This window comes from Terrapene carolina, unplaced genomic scaffold (genome assembly GCF_002925995.2).
Source record: "Terrapene carolina triunguis isolate 2854851 unplaced genomic scaffold, T_m_triunguis-2.0 Scaffold740, whole genome shotgun sequence".
Classification (NCBI taxonomy): Eukaryota; Metazoa; Chordata; order Testudines; family Emydidae; genus Terrapene; species Terrapene triunguis.
The window spans coordinates 3,116,869-3,137,629 of NW_020665091.1; the positions used below are offsets into that span (position 1 = coordinate 3,116,869).

Consider the following 20,761-nt stretch of genomic DNA (forward strand, 5'->3'; position numbering starts at 1 on the left):
TGCCCTTGTTGCCAAGAAGGCTAACGGCATATTGGGCTGCATTAGTAGGAGCATTGCCAGCAGATCAAGGGACGTAATTATTCCCCTCTATTTAGCACTGGTGAGGCCACATCTGGAGTACTGCGTCCAGTTTTGGGCCCCCCACTACAGAAAGGATGTAGACACATTGGAGAGAGTCCAGCGGAAGGCAACAAAAATTATTAGGGGGCTGGGGCACATGACTTATGAGGAGAGGCTGAGGAAACTGGGCTTATTAATCTGCAGAAGAGAAGAGTGAGGGGGGATTTGATAGCAGCCTTCAACTACCTGAATGGGGGGTTCCAAAGAGGATGGAGCTTGGCTGTTCTCAGTGGTGGCAGATGACAGAACAAGAAGCAATGGTTTCAAGTTGCAGTGGGGGAGGTCTAGGTTGAATATTAGGAAAAATTATTTCACTAGGAGGATGGTGAAGCACTGGAATGGGTTACCTAGGGAGGTGGTGGAATCTCCATCCTTAGAGGTTTTTAAGGCCGGCTTGACAAAGCCCTGGCTGGGATGATATAGTTGGTGTTGGTCCTGCTTTGAGCAGGGGGTTGGACTGGATGACCTCCTGAGGTCTCTTCCAACCCTAATCTTCTATGATTCTATTAAGTGATTTGCCCAGTATCACATAGGCATTCTGTGGCAGAGGCAGGGATAGAATCCAATTCTCCAGGGCAGCCTTAACCATCCTTTCTCTTCCTACAACTCCCTGCTTCCTTCAGTACATGCCTTCCAATTTCTGCAACAAATGAGGCAAGGGTCCTACAGACAACAGCCCCCTTCCCTATACAACCCTGATTTATCTCAGAGCATGGTCCATTCTGTGTTCTGAATGAGGCAGGGGTTCTGTAGGGGGAAAAAAAGTATGTGATCACACAATTACAGACTATTCTAATGCATATATATAAGGCAACTGAATTAAAGTTGCAAAAGCAACCTTAATACTGTCAATTCCTAACTTTTGAATGAGACTTTGCAGACAATGTTCTTTTAACATCGTTTTTTTTGTATGTAATTTCCTAGATTTAAAAAAAAAGAAAACTGAATAAACAGAAATTCTATCTTGTGGAATTATATTGACACCCTCATGGTTCCTCAGCAGGGTTGGAAACTTTAGATCCAACACAAGGACCTTTGCCACTTGGGCTAACGAAGTAACTGAGAGCAATAGTAGGTTGTTATCCTCTGTGTGGACCAGCGCTAGAGGAGGGTGGGACACTCTGCCAGTGGGTGTCACAGATATTTGCTGACAGCTGAGGAATGGTGAGACTCTGGGATCTTGGGTTCCATTCCAGGCTCTGGAGGAGAGGGTTTGGGGAGACGAGGGAAGGGTGAAAGGGGAAGGTATAAAGGAAGTGTTAGGGTATGAGAAGGAAGGGGATAGGGTGACAGAGTAGGATTATGGTGGGATGGGTGGGGTAGCTGGGCCATGATGGGAGGGGCTAGCAGTGAGAAGGAGGTCATGGTAAGAGCTGAGTGGGAGAGGAGGCTTCATACCCTGCCAGCTGGGTTTGCAAGTGGGCTTCACTTGGATCTCCACTTCAGCATCATCAGATGCCCGCTTCTTGCCACAATCGTAGGCTGTGACTGTGAACTTGTATAGGTGCTCTCCACTGTATTGCAGCTTCTCTGTGTTCTCAATGTTCCCTGGTAGAGAGAGACACAGGGATTAGGGGAGCAGAAAGACTGAGATAGACAGAGAGAGAATGAAAGAAAGAAAAGAGTCAAGAGACAGGAAAAGAGAAAAAGGGAGAGGAAGACAGAGTGAGAAGGAAAGAGAAATGTACATTAGCAGAACATTGCTCCATTTTCCCACTCACAATGCATAAGGAGAGTCTCATTCTAAAATAAGGTTTATTGTTGATTCATCACAATAACAAACGAGGCAGAACCAAAAAGTTAAGTCCTCATGCAATGTCATTTTGTGTTGCTCTGTAATATGCTGAAACACTTCTGAACACAAAAGGGCTGCTGTCTCTTCTCCAAGGCAGATGGCTGAGGAATGCAAGGAAAGCTAAAAGGATCACACAGCACACATACATGGAGGAATGGACCGTCACCAGGCAGAGGTGGCAGGGGGCACATGGAGTGAACTGTGGTCTCAGAGGGATACGGAGGCAGGTTCTCACCATCATTGTCAATCAGGAAGGGGATGTTGGGGGTGAGGATCTCATAGTAGCAAATCTGGCTGTACTGGGGGGAGCAGTCTCCGTCAATGGCCTCCACCCGCAGGATGCGGTCATAGAGTTTCCCCTCGGTCACCGCCACACGGTATAACTTCTCCACAAAGACCGGAGCAAACTCATTCACGTCATTCACCCGCACGTGCACGGTGGCCCTGATGGAGACAGAGATGAATAAGCAGCTGGTTGACGAGGCAGTAATAGAGGAAGCAAGAGACCAGGTTAGGGAATGAAACCTAGGTCTTCTGCAAGACAGACAAGGCACTGATCCCTAGCGGGTGCCAGCCTCATCCCAGCCCTCAAAGAATTCAAGTCCAGGACAGGGAATGAGTTTTGGGTCCCCACACAGCAGCACTGACCTCTGGGGGGCTCTGGGCCAGCCTCTCTCATGAGAGAGAGACTGGGATGGAAATTGGCTGAAACTATAGTAAAGAACAGAATTGTCAGACACATAGATGAACACAATTTGTTGGGGAAGAGTCAACACAGCTTTTGTAAAGGGAAATCATGCCTCACCAATCTATTAGAATTCTTTGAGGAGGTCAACAAACATGTGGACAAGGGTGATTCAGTGGATACAATGCACTTGGACTTTCAGAAAGTCTTTAACTAGGTCCCTCACCAAAGGCTCTTAAGCAAAGTAAGTTGTCATGGGATAAGAGGGAAGGTCCTTTCATGGATCAATAACTGGTTAAAAGGCAGGAAACAAAGGATAGGAATAAAGGGTCAGTTTTCACAGTGGAGAGAGGTAAGTAGCAGCATCCCCCAAGGATTTGTACTGGGACCAGTGCTATTCAACATATTCATAAATGATCTGGAAAAGGGGTGAAGAGTGAGCTGGCAAAATGATGGGGTCTAAATTAACACTCAAGAAAGATCTTGGATGCATTGTGGATAGTTTTCTGAAAACATTCGCTCAATGTGCAGCAGCAGTCAAAAAAGCTAACAAAATGTTAGGAACCATTATAGACTCATAGACTCATAGACTTTAAGGTCAGAAGGGACCATTATGATCATCTAGTCTGACCTCCCGCATGATGCAGGCCACAAAAGCTGACCCCCCCACTCCTGGAATAATTCTCTCCCTTGACTCAGCTGTTGAAGTCCCCAAATCATGATTTAAAGACTTCAAGTCGCAGAGAATCCTCCAGCAAGCGACCCCTGCCCCATGCTGCGGAGGAAGGCGAAAAACCTCCAGGGCCTCTGTCAATCTACCCTGGAGGAAAATTCCTTCCCGACCCCAAATATGGCGATCAGCTGAACCCCGAGCATGCGGGCAAGATTCTCCAGCCAGACCTTCCGAAAAAAAGTTCTCTGTAGTAACTTTTAATATCCCATCATTGACCATTGTTACTAATTACCAGCGATGGCACGTTATTGACCTATTGACTAAAATCACGTTATCCCATCAAACCATCCCCTCCATAAACTTATCAAGCTTAATCTTAAAGCCAGAGAGGTCTTTCGCCCCCACTGTTTCCCTCGGAAGGCTGTTCCAGAACTTCACCCCTCTGATGGTTAGAAATCTTCATCTAATTTCAAGCCTAAACTTCCCGACGGCCAGTTTATATCCATTTGTTCTCGTGTCCACATTAGTACTGAGCTGAAATAATTTCTCTCCCTCCCTGGTATTTATCCCTCTGATATATTTAAAGAGAGCAATCATATCCCCCCTCAGCCTTCTTTTGGTTAAGGTGAACAAACCGAGCTCCTCGAGTCTCCTTTCATACGACAGGTTTTCCATTCCTCGGATCATCCTAGTGGCCCTTCTCTGTACCTGTTCCAGTTTGTATTCATCCTTTTTAAACATGGGAGACCAGAACTGCACACAGTACTCCAAATGAGGTCTCACCAGTGCCTTGTATAACGGAACCAGCACCTCCTTATCTCTACTAGAAATACCTCGCCTAATGCATCCCAGGACCGCATTAGCTTTTTTCACGGCCACGTCACATTGCCGACTCATAGTCATCCTGCGATCAACCAGGACTCCGAGGTCCTTCTCCTCTTCTGTTACTTCCAACCGATGCGTCCCCAATTATAACTAAAATTCTTGTTAGTCATCCCTAAATGCATAACCTTACACTTCTCACTATTAAATTTCATCCTATTACTATTACTCCAGTTTACAAGGTCATCCAAATCTCCCTGCAGGGTATCCCGATCCTTCTCCGAATTGGCAATACCTCCCAACTTTGTATCATCCGCAAACTTTATCAGCTCACTCCTACATTCGGTTCCGAGGTCAGTAATAAATAGATTAAATAAAATCGGACCCAAAACCGAACCTTGAGGAACTCCACTGGTAACCTCCCTCCAACCTGACAGTTCACCTTTCAGTACGACCCGCTGCAGTCTCCCCTTTAACCAGTTCTTTATCCACCTCTGGATTTTCATATCGATCCCCATCTTTTCCAATTTAACCAATAATTCCTCATGCGGTACCGTATCAAACGCTTTACTGAAATCAAGGTATATTAGATCCACCGCATTTCCTTTATCTAAAAAATCTGTTACTTTCTCAAAGAAGGAGATCAGGTTGGTTTGGCACGATCTACCTTTCGTAAAACCGTGTTGTAATTTGTCCCAATTGCCATTGACCTCAAGGTCCTTAACTACTTTCTCCTTCAAAATTTTTTCCAAGACCTTGCATATTACAGATGTTAAACTAACAGGCCTGTAGTTACCCGGGTCACTTTTTTCCCCCTTCTTGAAAATAGGAACCACATTAGCTATTCTCCAGTCCAACGGTACCACCCCCGAGTTTACAGATTCATTAAAAATTATCGCTAACGGGCTTGCACTTTCTCGCGCCAGTTCCTTTAATATTCTTGGATGAAGATCATCTGGTCCGCCCGATTTAGTCCCGTTAAGCTGTTCGAGTTTGGCTTCTACCTTGGATACGGTAATGTCAACCCCCCCTCCTTTATTCCCATCCGTCACGCTGCCACTATTCCTAAATCCTTCATTAGCCTCATTAAAGACCGATGCAAAATATTCGTTTAGATATTGTGCCATGCCTAGATTATCCTTAATCTCCACTCCATCTATAGTCTTAAACGGTCCCACTTCTTCTTTCTTTGTTTTCTTCCTATTTATATGGCTATAAAACCTCTTACTATTGGTTTTAATTCCCCTCGCAAGGTCCAACTCTACACGGCTTTTGGCCTTTCTCACTCCATCTCTACATGCTCTGACCTCAATAAGGTAGGTTTCTTTGCTGATCCCTCCCATCTTCCACTCCTTGTACGCTTTCTGTTTTTTCTTAATCACCCGTCTGAGACGCTCGCTCATCCAGCTCGGTCTAAATCTCCTGCCTACGAACCGTTTTCCCTTTCTTGGGATACAGGCCTCCGACAGCTCCTGCAACTTCAATTTGAAATAATCCCAGGCACCTTCCGCTTTTAGATCCATAAATATGTTAGTCCAATCTACTTCCCTAACTAGTCGCCTTAATTTATTAAAGTTAGCCCTTTTGAAATCGTAAACCTTAGTCTCTGATTTAATTTTGTTAATCCTTCCATTTAGTTTAAACCGAATTAGCTCATGATCACTCGAGCCTAGGTTGTCCCCTACAACCATTTCCTCAACGAGGTCCTCACTACTCACCAAAACCAAATCTAAAATGGCATCTCCCTTCGTCAGTTCAGCAACTACTTGATGAAGGAATTCATCAGCTATCACGTCTAGGAAAATCTGAGCCCTATTATTGTTACTAGCATTTGTTCCCCAATCTATATCCGGGAAGTTAAAGTCTCCCATGATTACACAGTTCCTATTAGTATTTACTTCCCTAAAAACATTAGGAAAGGGATAGATAATAAGACAGAAAATATCATAATGCCTCTATATAAATCCATGGTACGCCTACATCTTGAGTAGTGTGTGCAGTTCTGGTCACCCCATCTCAAAAGATATATTAGAATTGGAAAAAGTGCAGAGAAGGGCAACAAAAATTATTAGGGGTATGGAACAGCTTCCATAGGAGGAGAGATTAAAGTAACTGGACCTATTTCAGCTTGGAAAAGAGATGACTAAAGGGGGATCTGATAAAGATCTATAAAATCCTGAATGGTGTTGAGAAAGTGATTAAGGAAGTATTATTTGCTCCTTCACATAATGCAAGAATCAAGGAAATTAATGAAATTAATAGGCAGCAGGTTTAAAACTAACACAAGAAAGTACTTCTTCATACAATGTGCAGTCAACCTGTGGAACTTGTTGCCAGGGGATGTTGTTAAGGCTAAAACTATAATGGAGTTCAAAAAAGAATTAGATAAGTTCATAGAGGATAGGTCCATCAATGGCTATTAGCCAAGATGGTCATGGATGCAACTCCATGCTCTGGGTATCCCTAAAGCTCTGACTGCCAGAAGCTGGGACTGGATGACAAGGGATGGATCACTTGATAAATTTCCCCTGTTTCGTTCATTCCCTCTGCAGCATCTAGCACCGGCCACTGTCGGAAGACAGGTCCTGGGCCTAGATGGACCATTCATCTGACCCTGTATGGCCATTCTTATGTTCTTAGTAATGGACCCTGGGGTTCCTGCCTATACAGCAGCACAAAGCACTGACCCCTAGGACACAGCTCTCAGACATCTCTCATTTCAAAGGTGTCACTCATTTTAGCCCCATAATTACTGACAGTCCACACACACTTGGTTTCCCCTCACTTTTAATATTGGAAATGATTGACATAAAAAATGCAGCCTGGTGAACTGGAGGCTCTAGAAAGAGTTCTTCGCACTGGAGGAAAGAATCCCACAGCAATTTGTGTCCCCGCCCCCCTCATATTGGATCTCTGTGACACACTGAATGCCCCATTTGGGCTTTGGCAGGTTAAGAGGTAGGCTCCAGCCACCACAGCCAGGGCCGGCTCCAGGCACCAGCTTCTCAAGCAGGTGCTTGGGGCGGCCGCTCCGGAGAGGGTCGGCAGGTCCAGGTATTCGGCGGCAATTCGGCGGACGGTCCCTCACTCTGCCTGGGAGTGAAGGACCTCCCGCCGAATTGCCGCCGCAGATCGCGATCGCGGCTTTTTTTAGATCGCGATCGCAGCTTTTTTTTGGGGGGGGGGGCAGTTTGGCTGCTTGGGGCGGCCAAAACCCTGGAGCCGGCCCTGACCACAGCCACCCACTCCTGCCTCACTTGTGGGATTTCTTGGTGTTGGTCCCATCAGGTCCCTCTCCACAGTCGTATGCTTGGATGGTGAAGGTGTGCTCCTTGTGCGCTTCGCAGTCCATCGGCTCCTTGGCTCGGATCAGCCCCTCACCCGTGGCCTTGTCCAGGATCACAGCTTCAAAGGGCACCCCTGCCCCATGGATCCGAAAGCCGCAGATCTCACCTGGTGCCCCCAGAGCAGAGGAGGAGAAGGGGAGAGACAGAAAGGGAAAGAGGAACAGGCCAATGAGGACAGCAGGGAGTTGCCTTCCCCTGCCACCCAGTCCTTGCCCATCCACACCACTCCTCACCATCTCTCTGCAACTTGTCCCTCTTCCAAACTTGTCGGCTTGGAAAAGAGATGACTAAGGGGGAGTATGATAGAGGTCTATAAAATCTTGACTGGTGTGGAGAAAGTAAATAAGGAAGTGTTATTTACTCCTTCTCATAACACAAGAACTAGGGGTCACCAAATGAAATTAACAGGCAGCAGGTTTAAAACAAACAAAAGGAAGTATTTTTTTCATACAACGCACAATCAGTCTGTGGAACTCTTTGCTAGAGGATGTTGTGAAGGCCAAGACTATAACAGGATTCAAAAAAGAACTAGATAAGTTCATGGAGCATAGGTCCATCAATGGCTATTAGCCAAGATGTGCTGGGATGGTGTCCCTAGCCTCTGTTTGCCAGAAGCTGGGAATGGCAACAGGCGATGGATCACTTGATGATTACCTGTTCTGTTCATTCCTTCTGGGGCATCTGGCATTGGACATTGGTGGAAGACAGAATACTGGGCTAGATGGACCTTTCAGCTGACCCAGTATGGCCGTTCTTATGTTCCCTGCCCCCCCCTTCCCCTCCCACCATTTCAACGTGTGAACACCCTCTTTCCTTTCTTCCTCACCCATTCCCTTCTCACGCTCCCATCTTTATCTCCCTGGGTGTGGATTCATGCTTGCCTCATGGCTTCTTTATGCCAGCTCTGGCACCCATTACCAGGGTAGATCATCCTTTGCAGAAGCCCCCAGTGCAGGGCATTCCTAGAGGAAGCAGGAGCCTTGACCAGGGTGTTCCTGGCTTTAAGAAAGGCTCCCAGGACCACTGGCAACTGGTGCATGTTAGGGCAGCCCATACACTGTCCTAACCTGTACTGGGGCCCTTGCCAGAGGTGTTGTAAAGCAATCAGTCCCTGTGCTGAGCGACAATCCAATCCTCTCTCTCTTTCTGGTTCTGTCCTCCCCATCTCTCCTCCAAACCTGTTACCCAGGTACCTGCATAGCGCAGTGGTGCATCCTTGTCCAGAGCAAATAGCGGTGGGTTGAGCAGGACTGTGTTATCATTCTCCATGACGATGCCCTGGTATTCAGCCTCAATCCAGGGTTTGTGCTTGTTTGCTGAGAGGGTTTGGGGGAACAGGAATGGGAGGACATGAATGAGTTAGCCACAATTATAGAGCTAATGGCTCCCCAGATGCAGGCTGGGGGCACCACGCTCAACCCTGAAATAAAGGAGGCCCCAAGTAGACTGATAAGGGGCAGGGAAGGATAGTCCCTCTCTATGTGGCTCTGGAGAGCTTCCACTGAGAATACTGTGCTCTGTCCTGGGGCCCTCATTCCTAGGAGGGAGCTCAGACAAGAACCACAGCAACTCTCCAGAGGCTGGAGGAGTCAAGTTCTGAGGAGAGATTCAATTAACTAAATCCCACCCTGCCCCTGGCTTAATAAAGTCACTATTAAAGGACAGAGCCACTCTTAGGGTCTCCATAGGGAATATTCCCGAGGAGCAACCTGACCACTTCTGCCCCACCCCTTTATGGGGCCAGGGTTTGAAGGGCTCCAGAATAGCTATTCTGTGCTGCTCTCTCCATGCATATGTCCCATTCCCTGAGTCCCTTTCTCCTTCATCCCTGGCTCCATGGCATGTCCCATATTCCCTTGGCCCCTCCTTGTTGCCCGGAGTGCTAATCTCGTTGGCTGGAGCCTGGCCAGACTCAGCTCCGAGACAGCAGCCGGCAGGAGGCTCTGAAAAATGTCACAGGCCCAGAAATAGCAAATTAATCTTTATCACACAAGCTCCGGGGCAGGGAAAGAGAGAAAGGAGGAGGAAGGGAGTGAGAGGGAGAAGGAAAATCATTACAAATGAACACCGCCTCTCCACTATCCAATCCCTGCTGAATGGGTCTTGGGGATTATAGTGCAATGGCCTAGTTTCAACCCCCATCTCCCAGCTAATCCTACCCCATCCAGGGAGACAAGGATACAGTCACACCCAAGCAATGCTCTGACCACACAGCATGGTCTCAGAGAGGTTGGGGAAAAGGATATGCCACTCTGCCCTATCACCTTAAGGGCACCATTTCTAATATAGGGGTCCTTTCCTGCAGCAGAGCTCTGCCTTGCACCATGTTGGAGCATTGGGATCAGTACTGACTCAGAGTGACCCCTATAAGAGTCAGCCACTAATTTCCACAGATCAGAATTGAGGTGCCTTGGCAGAACTGTGAGTAGAGAGTCCAGGACTCAGGCGGCAAGCGGGGCTCCAGATCAGCACTAAGATGCATCAAAAGGGGACATCCAGCCTGCATAGCAGGAAAGGCTGTGGGTTAGGATTTATATCTCACCATATTGATTAATGCAGCATTATGCTGAAATCCAGAGAAACAATTATTGTCCCTTTATTCTCATCAGTATGCAGCTGGGACCCCCTTCTGTGTGCAATTCCACACCTCCCCATACCCTCCCACAGAAAAGCCCCCATCCCGTTCCACTCTGAGCCAGGTTCTGGTTTATAAACAGGTACACCCTGTTGCTGGGGCAACAAGCTGATGGTGGAGGGATAAATCTTGACTGCATCCGTCCGTCAATTGGAAGGCACCAGGATGATTTCTTGGGAGGGAAGTCTCCAGGAATCATGGGAAGGTTTGGGGGCAGAGGAAGGCTCTTGCCACCTTCAAGAAGATCCCATGGGAGGTAAAGACACTTGTTAGAGGTGGATGCATGCTTTGGACGGTACAGTTCACAGGGAAAATGGAGGACACATAGCCCAAGGGGGCTCTGATCCATGATTGCGCCCCTAGGTGCTACCGCAGTACAAACAATAATAATAAGGGGGTTACCCCTTCCAAAACCGATACACACACAGCTCTGCACCCAGTAACCAGAACCAGCTCTGCATCTTCCAATGGGGAGCGATGGGGTCTAGAACTCCCCATTCCTAGGCATCCCTTCTGCCCCCTTGTATGCCACTCTGCCCTATTAAGTTATTCTTATTTTCTCTCTCTCTCTCCTCATCTGTGCCTACAGCCATAGATCTCGTACCCTCTCTCTCTCTATGTTTTTTTGGAAAACATCTGTGCTCAGAATATATGAGTTATAGGGTTGGTTTCCCCATATTTAGCACAAAAATACTCTCACTCTTATATGCAACTCCCCTAGGTTACATATTTCCATGTAAGTTAATCATATAGACAGATGCTGGAGAAACAAATCTAGGATCAAAGGATGGCGATAGAGGCATGTTGTGTGGTGCTGGATAGCTCAATTATTTTACATGTTATATTTCAACAGACAGAAACAAAAGGCAAGGTACATTCAACCAGAGAGCTGAAATAAAGGAAGGATATGTGGGGAGAGAAAGAATTGAAGAACTAAACTCGAGGAAGGAAGCACTAGGCGACCTGAGAACGTGAGAAAGAGCTGGAAAGAGCTAGGGAGACAGAGAGGGAAAGTAGGTAACAGAACTAGAGTGACAATGTGAGCAGGAACCGGAGGAATGAACAGAGAGAACCAGGGATCCTGCAGAGCGCCCAGCACCAAGCTGAGAGCTGGAGACACCGCCACGCCAGGAGATGGATCAGATGAGCTGATCGCAGCTGCGTGTCATCTCTTGACATGACTGGAAAGCAGATGGCTCACGACCGCTGCGTTCCAGCCACAATCCGGAGGGACCCCACCTCCCTGGGGGGCTCCCACCTGGCCCTGGGGGGGCTCCCACTTACCTTTGTTGCAGAAACTGCCGAGCAGCAAGGCACATAGGAAGAAGAGGGAGGCGAGGGGCCGCGGGCAGCCCATCCTGGAAGTCAGCTCCCACCTGCTCCGGGGTGATGTGCAGCCGCCCCTCCGCGCTCTCACTCCTCTCAAGCTTCCGTGGGGCGGAGGGCCGGACGCCGAGCCGCAGAGCTCGGAGCAGGTGGCTGGCTAGATTCGCAGCCCCTCGGAGCGCGGAGGGATGGAGCGAGCTCGCACTTCTCCGCTCCCTGCCCCAGCCCAGCCCCTCTACTGCAGCATGATGTCAGCAGAGCCCAGCACTGATTGATGGGCGCCAGCAGCCAATGCGATGGGCGCGGGAGCCAGGTGCTGCATGGGGGGGAAGGGACCAATGATGGGGAGGCGAGGCACAGGGGTGGGAGTCAATCTTTTCCTCCTCGCTGCAAGCTCGAGGAGGCTGGGGGAGCAGTGCCTGGGAGTGAGGGGCAGAGGTGCTGGAATTAGGGGTGCTGCCGCACACCCCCTGGCTTGAAGCGGTTTCCATCCTATACAGAGTTTACAGTTTGGTTCAATGGCTCTCAGCACCCCCACTACACAAATTGTTCCAGAGCCCCTGGTAGTGCGGTGGGGGGGCTGGATTGAAATAGCAGGGGTGCTGCAGGGTAGTGCTGAGAGGCAGTGGTAGAGCTGCAGTGAGCTGTGTGTGAAGGGTGGGGGGCACCTGCGCTGGGAGGGGCCGCAATAGTGGGGCAGCAGCGAGTATGGGTGCCTTGCCATCCACTTTCCCATGGTCCCCCCCCCCCCGACTCAGTCAGCAGTCCAGGCCACAGCAGTCATGAAGCTCAACCTGCTAGGGAGTAAGTGCCCGGGTGTCTCCTGGGATGGGCAGTGACTGGGCACTGCTGTGAGGAAGTTCACAGCTCCCGGGTGTCTCCCGGGTTGGGCAGTGACTGGGCACTGCTGTGAGGAAGTTCACACCTGCCGGGGTGTCTCCCGGGATGGGCAGTGTCTGGGCACTGCTGTGAGGAAGTTCACAGCTTCCGGGTGTCTCCAGGGTTGGGCAGTGACTGGGCACTGCTGTGAGGAAGTTCACACCTGCCGGGGTGTCTCCCGGGATGGGCAGTGACTGGGCACTGCTGTGAGGAAGTTCACAGCTCCCGGGTGTCTCCCGGGTTGGGCACTGACTGGGCACTGCTGCGAGGAAGTTCACAGCTGCCGGGGTGTCTCCCGGGATGGGCAGTGACTGGGCACTGCTGTGAGGAAGCTCACTCTGTCCGAATTATGGAGAGAGGACGCTCGCCAGACACTTCCTGATTGGCACCAATGAGTTAAAAATTCCAGTGTGGAAAGGCTGGGGAAGCTCAGCCTTGTGTCGGATCGATTGCTGCTCCCCCTGGTCCTTCCCACACTGAAGTGGAGGTGCCAGGAACACAGCCAGCCCCAGCCCTTTCTGCGTTCCCCGGTAAGGAACCATGGGACTCTTACGGCAGCAAGACGCCCGTCCATGGGGCTGCTATATAACGCCCCCACACACCAGACTAAGGGAGAGAAAGCAGGAAAGGGACCAACGAGGAGGAGGGAGTCCAAGGTCCCCAGCTTTGTCTCGGTCTCATCCCTCCTGTTCTCCTTCCCGTGTCTCATTCCAACGATCAATTCTGCCCATCTGCCCTGTGATGCCTCCCAATCTGACCGGCTATTACCGATTCGTCTCCCAAGACAACATGGACGGTTACCTTCGGGCTTTAGGTAACCACACCCTTCCCTGGTTGCTTCCCCCTCCTATCTTTTCCACCCCTCCCTCTCCAAAGATGTCACCTCCCAGGGCACCCCAAGGGGGGGGGATTTTTCGACCCCTGCCTGTCCCTCTATCTTTGACTTTAAGCATCAGAGGAGTGAGGTTCTGGAACAGCTTCCCAGCAGGAGTTGGAGGTGGGGGAAACAAACAATTAGTTTTTAGAAAGAGCTGGAGAAATTTAAGAGGGATTGTATGATGGGTTGTTTGTGATGGTGGAGAGCAGGGCTCGGCAGCCCTGGGTTCCCTTCTGGTTTATGTCTGATCTTCCTAAAATCTCATGCTTCCGGGTTTCAGCCAGTCACCTACAGGAGTCAGGAAGAGAAACCTCCCACCCCCACCCCCACCCCCCACACACGTATTCTGGGATTTGAGGCTTTTTTGTCTCCTTCCTCCTAAGCATCAGAGATGGCCCCAGATGGAGAAGGGAGGTTGCACATGGGGTGGGCGAGGGCTCTGAGGTGGCATTGATTATTCTCTCTTACATGCTTGGCTGGTTGGTTCTTTCTCACATGCTCAGGATCCAGTTGATTGCCTTATGTGGGGTCAGGAAGGAATCTTCACCCAGGTCAGCTTGGCAGTGACTTTGGAGGGGAGGGGGCTGCCTTCTTCTACAGCGTGTGGCTGTGGGTCACTAGCCAGGATTATCCTGGCATTTCCCACATAATCACTTCCCTGCCATTGTTGGGCCTCAGACACAGGTGGTGCACCTCGGTCCCTCCTATTCTCTGCCTGTGGCACACAACAGTCTAGTCTCCTGACAGTTGTAATACTTTGGTCTAATTTTGGTTGTCCAGTTTAGTATGTGGGTGCTGAGTGGTGTTGGTGGCCTGTGATACATGGGAGGTCAGCCTAGATGATCTGGTGGGACTTTCTGGCCCTAAACTCTCTGACTATGAACACAGTCTGTAGCCTTGCACACCCACCAGTCTGTGCAGGAGGGATGGGCAGTCTGAATGGGGGAGGTGGAGCATGCTTGGAGAAGAGAATGAAATGTATTGATGGGGCAGTGAGGGTCATTGAGGAGAATGTAGCAAGAGAACCAAGATGGAGCAGTGAACGGCACTGCTATGGGAAGCTCACTGCTGCCAACACCCCTTTATCTGTTCCCTCCACCTCATCCCACCTAGACATTAATGTGGCCCTGAGAAAACTGGTTTGCCTCCTGAAGCCAGACAAGGAGATAATCCATGCTGGAGATCACATGACCATCCGCACAATCACCTCACTGCGCAACTACATCATGGACTTTGACCTGGGAAAGGAGTTTGAAGAGGACCTGGGGCCAGTGGATGGACGCAAGTGCCAGGTGAGAGGGCTAAGAGGATAGGCCAGTGACTTAAAGGGTAGCTTGACTGTGGCCAGTGGCTAGGGCTTTGCCTAATAATCAGAACAATCCTGTTTCTGATGCAGGAGCCAGAGTAGAATCCAGCTCAGAGCTATGCTGGGTCTGACAGGCTAATAGCTAATGTATTCAGGTCTAATGATGAATACATGTGATGAGCAGGGAATTGAGAATTAAGCTTAAATATACAATAGAGCCCAGAAGTCTAAAATTTCAGCATTCAGATACCCTTAAATCTGCAACAATGCCCTGAAAAAAATCAGAAAGTCAGATGATTTATCCACTGGAACAAACAAGTTCATCGCATGTCATGAAATGTCTGACCTTTATAAGATACTGAGGTTGCTCAGCATACATGACAAACAGACCCAAGGGGTCTAAAATTAGGAACATAACCAAAAAAACCTTCAAAACAGGAGCTGCATTTGAAAATGTCTTAGAGAGAGGGGCAGGTAGTGGGTCAGTGTAGAAAGGTGACAGTACAAAGAAGAAGACAAGGCCTTTCCCCATGCCTGACAGTGTTGCCTGTCTCTCCCCAAACCCCTTTCAGACAGTCGTCTCCTGGGAAGGGGATCAGCTCGTGTGTGAGCAGCAAGGAGAGAAGAGGAACCGGGGCTGGAGGCACTGGCTGGAGGGGGACCATCTGCATCTGGTGAGAAGGAGCTCTGAGCAGGGTGTGGCACACTAACACCCCAGAAAGGGAAGTCTCTAGAGGGGATTCACTAGGGCAGTGGTTCCCAAACTGGGGTTAGCAAAATATTACAGGGAGTTCTCGGGGAAAAAATTCCCTAATGGCGGACAGAACTGTCCCTAGGGACCCCTGGCAGCACGGGGCCAGCAGCCTGGAGCCCCTGGACTTCCAAGAACTAAGCAGATCAAGACAAGCATATCTATCACACTAAGGAGATTTAAACTTCAAGACTACTTATAAGAAATGGAAAGGGAGGTGGATATTTTTTGCTGTTTTTAAAATTAAATAGGCAGCTAGTATTGTTTTTAAAATTATTATGAAGAACAAGTTTAAGCTTTGTTGTAACATCGTTGTTTGCCTGGACTGCTCGAGACCTGAATGCTTGTGTACAAGGAACTCTTTGAGTTGGCTTCTTAAATATCTTCATGCTGTTTCACATCTGATACTCCTGGATGAAACATAGGAGCCTTGTGTTATAACAGGCTTATTCAAAGTGATACAAGCTACGAAAGTGAGATCTTGGAAGAGTGTTACCGTTTTCATAATGTAATAAAAATACTGTAATGATAAATAATAATTAATAATAAATAGTATGTAATAAGCATGTCATAAAAACAAATTTTATATTTCCAAGATCAATGCTTTTATAATTTATGCTCAGGTAAAGGAGAAAATCCCTGGAAATATTCATTTTTAGGAGGGGGTTCACGAGACTTGACATTTTAGTGAAAGGGGTTCACAGGTTGTTAAAATTTGGGAACCACTGCACTAGGGGAATGTCAGCGGCTCAGAATGGGATGATCATTCCTCCCCGCCTTGGATCCCAAGCTAGGCCCCATACGTTATGCATGGTTTCTCAGGGGCAACGGCCACTTCACACAAACATCCTCCTGTAGGGTTCAAAAGTTGACTAGGCTGAGCTCAGTGTGAATCGGCCAATGTCCCTGCCCTGCCCTGAAATTCTACCATAGCTCCTGGGGCTTTGTGAGAGGAAAAGGGAAGAGATGAATCAGACACAAGGTTTCCTATGTGTGACACTAAAACCTCAGCAAAACCTCTTAAGGCACAAAGAGAAAAGGGAAATATAGGGAGGCTGTGGGAAAGGGCTATTGAGCATTGGCAGAGCTGCGTGGGGTGAGGGGCAGGAATACAATACCAGAGAGGCTGTGGGTAATGACTATGGGGCACTGGCAGAGCTGCATGGGGGGCAGGAGTACAATAGCAGGGAGGCTGTGGGTAAGGACTCTGAGGCACTGGCAGAATTATGGCACAGCTGCGTGCAGGTGGCAGCCAGGAGTGGAATAGCAGGGAGGTTGGTGTGGGTCAGGTTTGAGAGGGATTGGCAGTGCTGGGGTGGGGGGGGGGAAGCCAGGACTGGAAAGCATGGGAACTGTGGGTTGGAACTGAGAAGCCCTGGCAGATCTGCCCAAAGTCTCTTCTTTTATCTCCCTCCCTCCCTTTCTTCTTCCCAGCACATGACAGCAGAAGATGAAGTTTGTGTGCAGATCTTCCAGAAAGTGAAGTAACCACAACACCTTCCCAGTACTGAGCACTAACCCATTTGGACAGAACTAGTTTCATTGCAGAGTCAAGACCAAAGCTATCAAATCTGCCCCCACCCCACCACCACCCCACACACGTTTTGGAATAAAAAATACAAGTGGCCAAAACCTCTGTTGCATTGTGTTTCCTTATTGCCATCTACATTCATCGTGCATCTAGGTGCCAAAGCATGTGACACCCAGCTTACATTCCCCAGCCCACTCTCTCACTCTCTGGGGACTCGGAGCAGGGCTGGCTCCAGGCACCAGCGAAGGAAGCAGGTGTTTGGGGCGGCCAATGGAAAGGGGAGGCACATCCGGGTCTTCGGCAGCAATTTGGTGGCAGGTGCTTGGGGCGGCCAACGGAAAGGGGCAGCACGTCCGGGTCTTCGGCGGCAATTCGGTGGCGGGTCCTTCATGAAGCGGCGCGATTGAGCTGCCACCGAAGTGCTGCTGATCGGCTTTATCTTTTTTTTTTTTTTGCTTCGCCGCTTGGGGCGGCAAAAAAGCTGGAGCCGGCTCTGACTGGGAGCCCTGCAGAGTTGGTTTTGGTGTCTCTTAAAGGTTAGTGCCCTGGCCCTGTGCTGCAATGTGGGAGACCCAGATTTGGTTCTCCCTTCTGGTCCCTACTCCTTAGCATTGGGAGAGAAGCTGAGGCCAGGTACACCCCATGGTGGTGTGCTGTGCGGACAAGCTGAGACCCATCCACAGGAGAATTCCACAGCGGGGGGAGCCCTAGATCTGTCTGCAGTGAGGGGAGGGGACAATAAAAGCGAGGGGGAATTTCTGATGGCTGGGGCAGTCTGTGGGGATGAGGGGGGTCCCAATCAGTGTGAGAAGGGAAAGAAGGAGGGAGGTCATGGGGGTGGGGAAGTGAGAGAGGTCTGTCTGTGGAGTGGGAGGGTAATGTGGCTTCAGGTTTCAGTGAGATCATTTCAGAATAAGAGCTCTGGTATCCCAGCCAGAGGGGAGGGGAGGGGTGAAGAAAGGTGGAGTGGTGGAGTCACTGCTTGGCTGAACTTCCAGATGGAAGGGGGAACCTGGGCCCGAATGGGAAGTGAATCTCCCTCACCCCCAGGGGCAGGGCTCTGCAGCAGCTGGTGCAGAGAGGGGTCTAGGACTTGCCTTGCCTGAGCGATTCCGTGGCTACCTTCACCTTGTGGGGCCCCTCTGGGCTCCCTTCAGATTTGGGGCAGGGGAGATAGGGCAGGGGCCAGACCTCTCATGGTCAGAAGGAAGTTAGGGTTCCATGGTCAGCACATCTCTGCCCCATTCGCCAGAAGGAGAGTAATCCTGCCCTGCAAACCTGAACTCCCAGCATTCTCAGGACACATGCTGATCCCTAGTGGCCACTGCTGATATCCAGCACCTCCCTCCTCTCTTAACCTGTGAGTCCCTCTCTGGATTGGAACTGGACTGGAACCAAAGACCATCTTGGAAGCAACATTACCAGCCCAAGCAGTCAAAAATCATGAGTTAGACCCCACAAAATCACAGGGATTCTAAATCATGGGATTTTATACAATAATAAATGTTTTCTCTGTATTTGCTTTTTGGATTCTGTACCTTTAGGGGTCACATTTCCAAGCTTTTCTCTGCAACACCGAGGGTTAGAAATTAGAAATTCACTTATTTAAAATGAAAGGTGAGAGTCTCACATAGACACATGACCCCAGGAGCTGGGGCTTTAAAATAAATGTCAAATCATGGGACTCATTCTATTACAACATTCCAAAAGTTGGCAACCGTGGAAGTACCCTTCTTCCCACTGAAGGAGGAAAACTGGAACTGGTCCCCATGCCCCCTGCGATGGACTCTTCTCCCTCACTTTATCTGCCTCACCTTGGCTGTCCCATCACTCCCTGCTCATAGCCACTCCCTGCAATCCAAGGGTGAGGAGTACAGGGGTGGAAGGGAAAGTTTCCTGTAGGGGAAAAGATTCATTTGATAGCAGTGCCTCAGAGAGAGGAGGTCCCTGATAAACAAACCCTGGTGGGAGCCCAGCAATCTCTGGAAAATTAAGCTTCTGGAGAATTTTCAGGGTAACTTGTGCCCTCAACAAAAAGTCTAAGTGACTCTTTAAGCTGGAAAGTGCATGTTCTCTTCAACAGCTGACCTCAAAACCAGCATTCCTCAGACAGCTGCTTTGCAGGGAAACCATCAGCCTATGAGAAGAATGTCAATGCTAAGCACACATGCGAACAGAGAGGGTTAGGAGCTGTAACCGTAACTGTAAAGACAGCTATGCCCATGGAAGTGATATGGCATGACAGCCACATGCAAATAGATTCTCATACCCATGGCATGCTGAGGCCACAAAAGAGAGTACTGAAACATTTCTGCCTTCTTTATACACGTGTAAACCCCAGTCCCGACTTGTAGCACACACACTTTCCTCCCCCCCCCCATTCTAGTCTTAGACTCCTTCCACACACACAATTTGCAGCAGTTTCCCACACAGATGAATTTCACATAGTGACGTTCCTTTGTAAGAGTGTGGTAGACCCAGATGTTATGTTACAAGCGGCTGTCACACAGTGTCCTGTGGGTGCCATTCCCATGGGTATTATCACTCTCCCTCCCAGTGGTGCCCTGGGGGAACAAGGTTCCTTGTCAGTCGTGTCTGGTGGCAGCAAACTTCCCTGCAAACAGTGCCCTGTAGCTGCTAACTTTGATGCTCTATAGCTACAAGCTTCCTTGCAAATAATGCCCTATGACCCTAAACTGTGCCCCATTGGTGCCCTGTCGCTGTGAGCTTTCCTCCTACTGGTGCCCTGTTGCTATAAGTTTCCCTCCTAGCAGTTTCCTATGGCTTAAAACTTCCATACAGATTGTGCCCATTGGTTGTGAGCTTCGTTCCTGATGACATCCTGTGCCAGCGAGCTTCCCTCCAGGGCCTTGATTGGTGCTGCCTGAGAATGTGCATCATGCACAGCGAAGCACTCAAAAGTCAGGAAATGCCGGAGTGAAGATTGCCCATTTAACCTTAACTCTGGTCCCATGTGTGTACATTATTATGAGAGTAATTAATTACACAGTCACATGTTCTTTTTCAGACAATATAACAATATATATAATGTACAGTTTCTCTACAGCCTTAAATACACATGTATAAACATCGTGAAATGCTTCCAACATTATTATTGTTACATTATTTCATTGTTGTGACTCTTTTCATAGACTTGGACTCTTTACTCTGATTCCCAGAAAAATAGTGCTATGCTTGAGAAGTATCAGTGTCTTTAAAGAAAAACCTGTAAGACATCATTGTCATTTTAGAGACCCCCAACATCAGAAAGCCAGGAGAATCTAAACACATGTGCAGAGGAACAATAATATTGGGCTTGAGCCTTCTTCCCTACTATATGAAGAAAGCCTGAAAAGTTGTTTGTTTTTGCTGTTTGTTTTCACATTCATAATTCAGTTCTTGTACATCCTGTTTCCCTTGGAAGACTCTATAGACAACTGCAGAACAACCAGAGAAGCCTACCTAACTGGGAGAGAGGAAGGTATTGGTATTCATAGTGTTTTAAACTCTCTGGGCTTTGTTTGTTATTATTAACACCTATTTAACACAAATGTCGAAGAAACAGCTGAAAGAAAACTTCTCTTTGTTAAAGATTTAACACTCCTGTTTCCTCATCAAGGAAGCTGCTGATTCACACCTCTGAGGAGTTCTTCAGCAAAACAGTAAGGCAAAGACCTGGCATTTTTGATATTTCTAAGGTAAAAAGGAGCAGTTTTTTAAACTTTTTAAGAATAAAATTTCAAGCCTTCTTCCCACATCAGAAAAATGCCCCCCAAACGAAGGGCGGGGAGAACACAAATCCTATTTCTTTTTCCTTTTATGACACCTTTAAAAACAAAACTCCCCCCAAAATTTCACTTTAATATAGGGAAATTTCCAGTTAAGTGTCTCTTGCGCAACCTTAGCGATATATATATACACACACACACACACAAATGTGTACAACTCTGTTGGATGGATCTTGCTTAAAAAAAAAAGTTCATGGTCACAGTTCCAGCAAAGAGCCAGCAGAGG

General features: G+C 48.7%; 2 protein-coding genes across 3 annotated transcripts in view; one reads left to right on the forward strand and one right to left on the reverse strand.

Moving 5' to 3' along the window:
- The window catches only part of CLSTN3 (calsyntenin 3), a 29,050-nt gene extending 17,444 nt beyond the window's left edge, over positions 1-11,606 (reverse strand). The window contains exons 1-5 of one of the 2 annotated variants that reach the window (XM_026660219.2): positions 11,362-11,606; positions 8,636-8,758; positions 7,353-7,548; positions 2,151-2,359; positions 1,519-1,668 (exon numbers count right to left, since the gene is read on the reverse strand). In XM_026660219.2, the coding sequence (XP_026516004.1) occupies positions 1,519-1,668; positions 2,151-2,359; positions 7,353-7,548; positions 8,636-8,758; positions 11,362-11,434 (751 nt within the window). In that variant the 5' untranslated portion in view covers positions 11,435-11,606. The remainder of the gene's footprint in view (positions 1-1,518; positions 1,669-2,150; positions 2,360-7,352; positions 7,549-8,635; positions 8,759-11,361) is intronic. The other variant, XM_026660220.2, reaches the window with a different exon arrangement.
- A 1,277-nt stretch (positions 11,607-12,883) lies between these two features.
- Positions 12,884-16,837, forward strand: RBP5 (retinol binding protein 5). Its single transcript, XM_024211940.2, has 4 exons — positions 12,884-13,096; positions 14,273-14,451; positions 15,038-15,139; positions 16,651-16,837. The coding sequence occupies exons 1-4, from the start codon at positions 13,024-13,026 to the stop codon at positions 16,702-16,704; spliced, it is 408 nt and encodes a 135-aa protein (XP_024067708.2). The 5' UTR covers positions 12,884-13,023; the 3' UTR covers positions 16,705-16,837.
- The last annotated feature ends 3,924 nt before the right edge of the window (positions 16,838-20,761 follow it).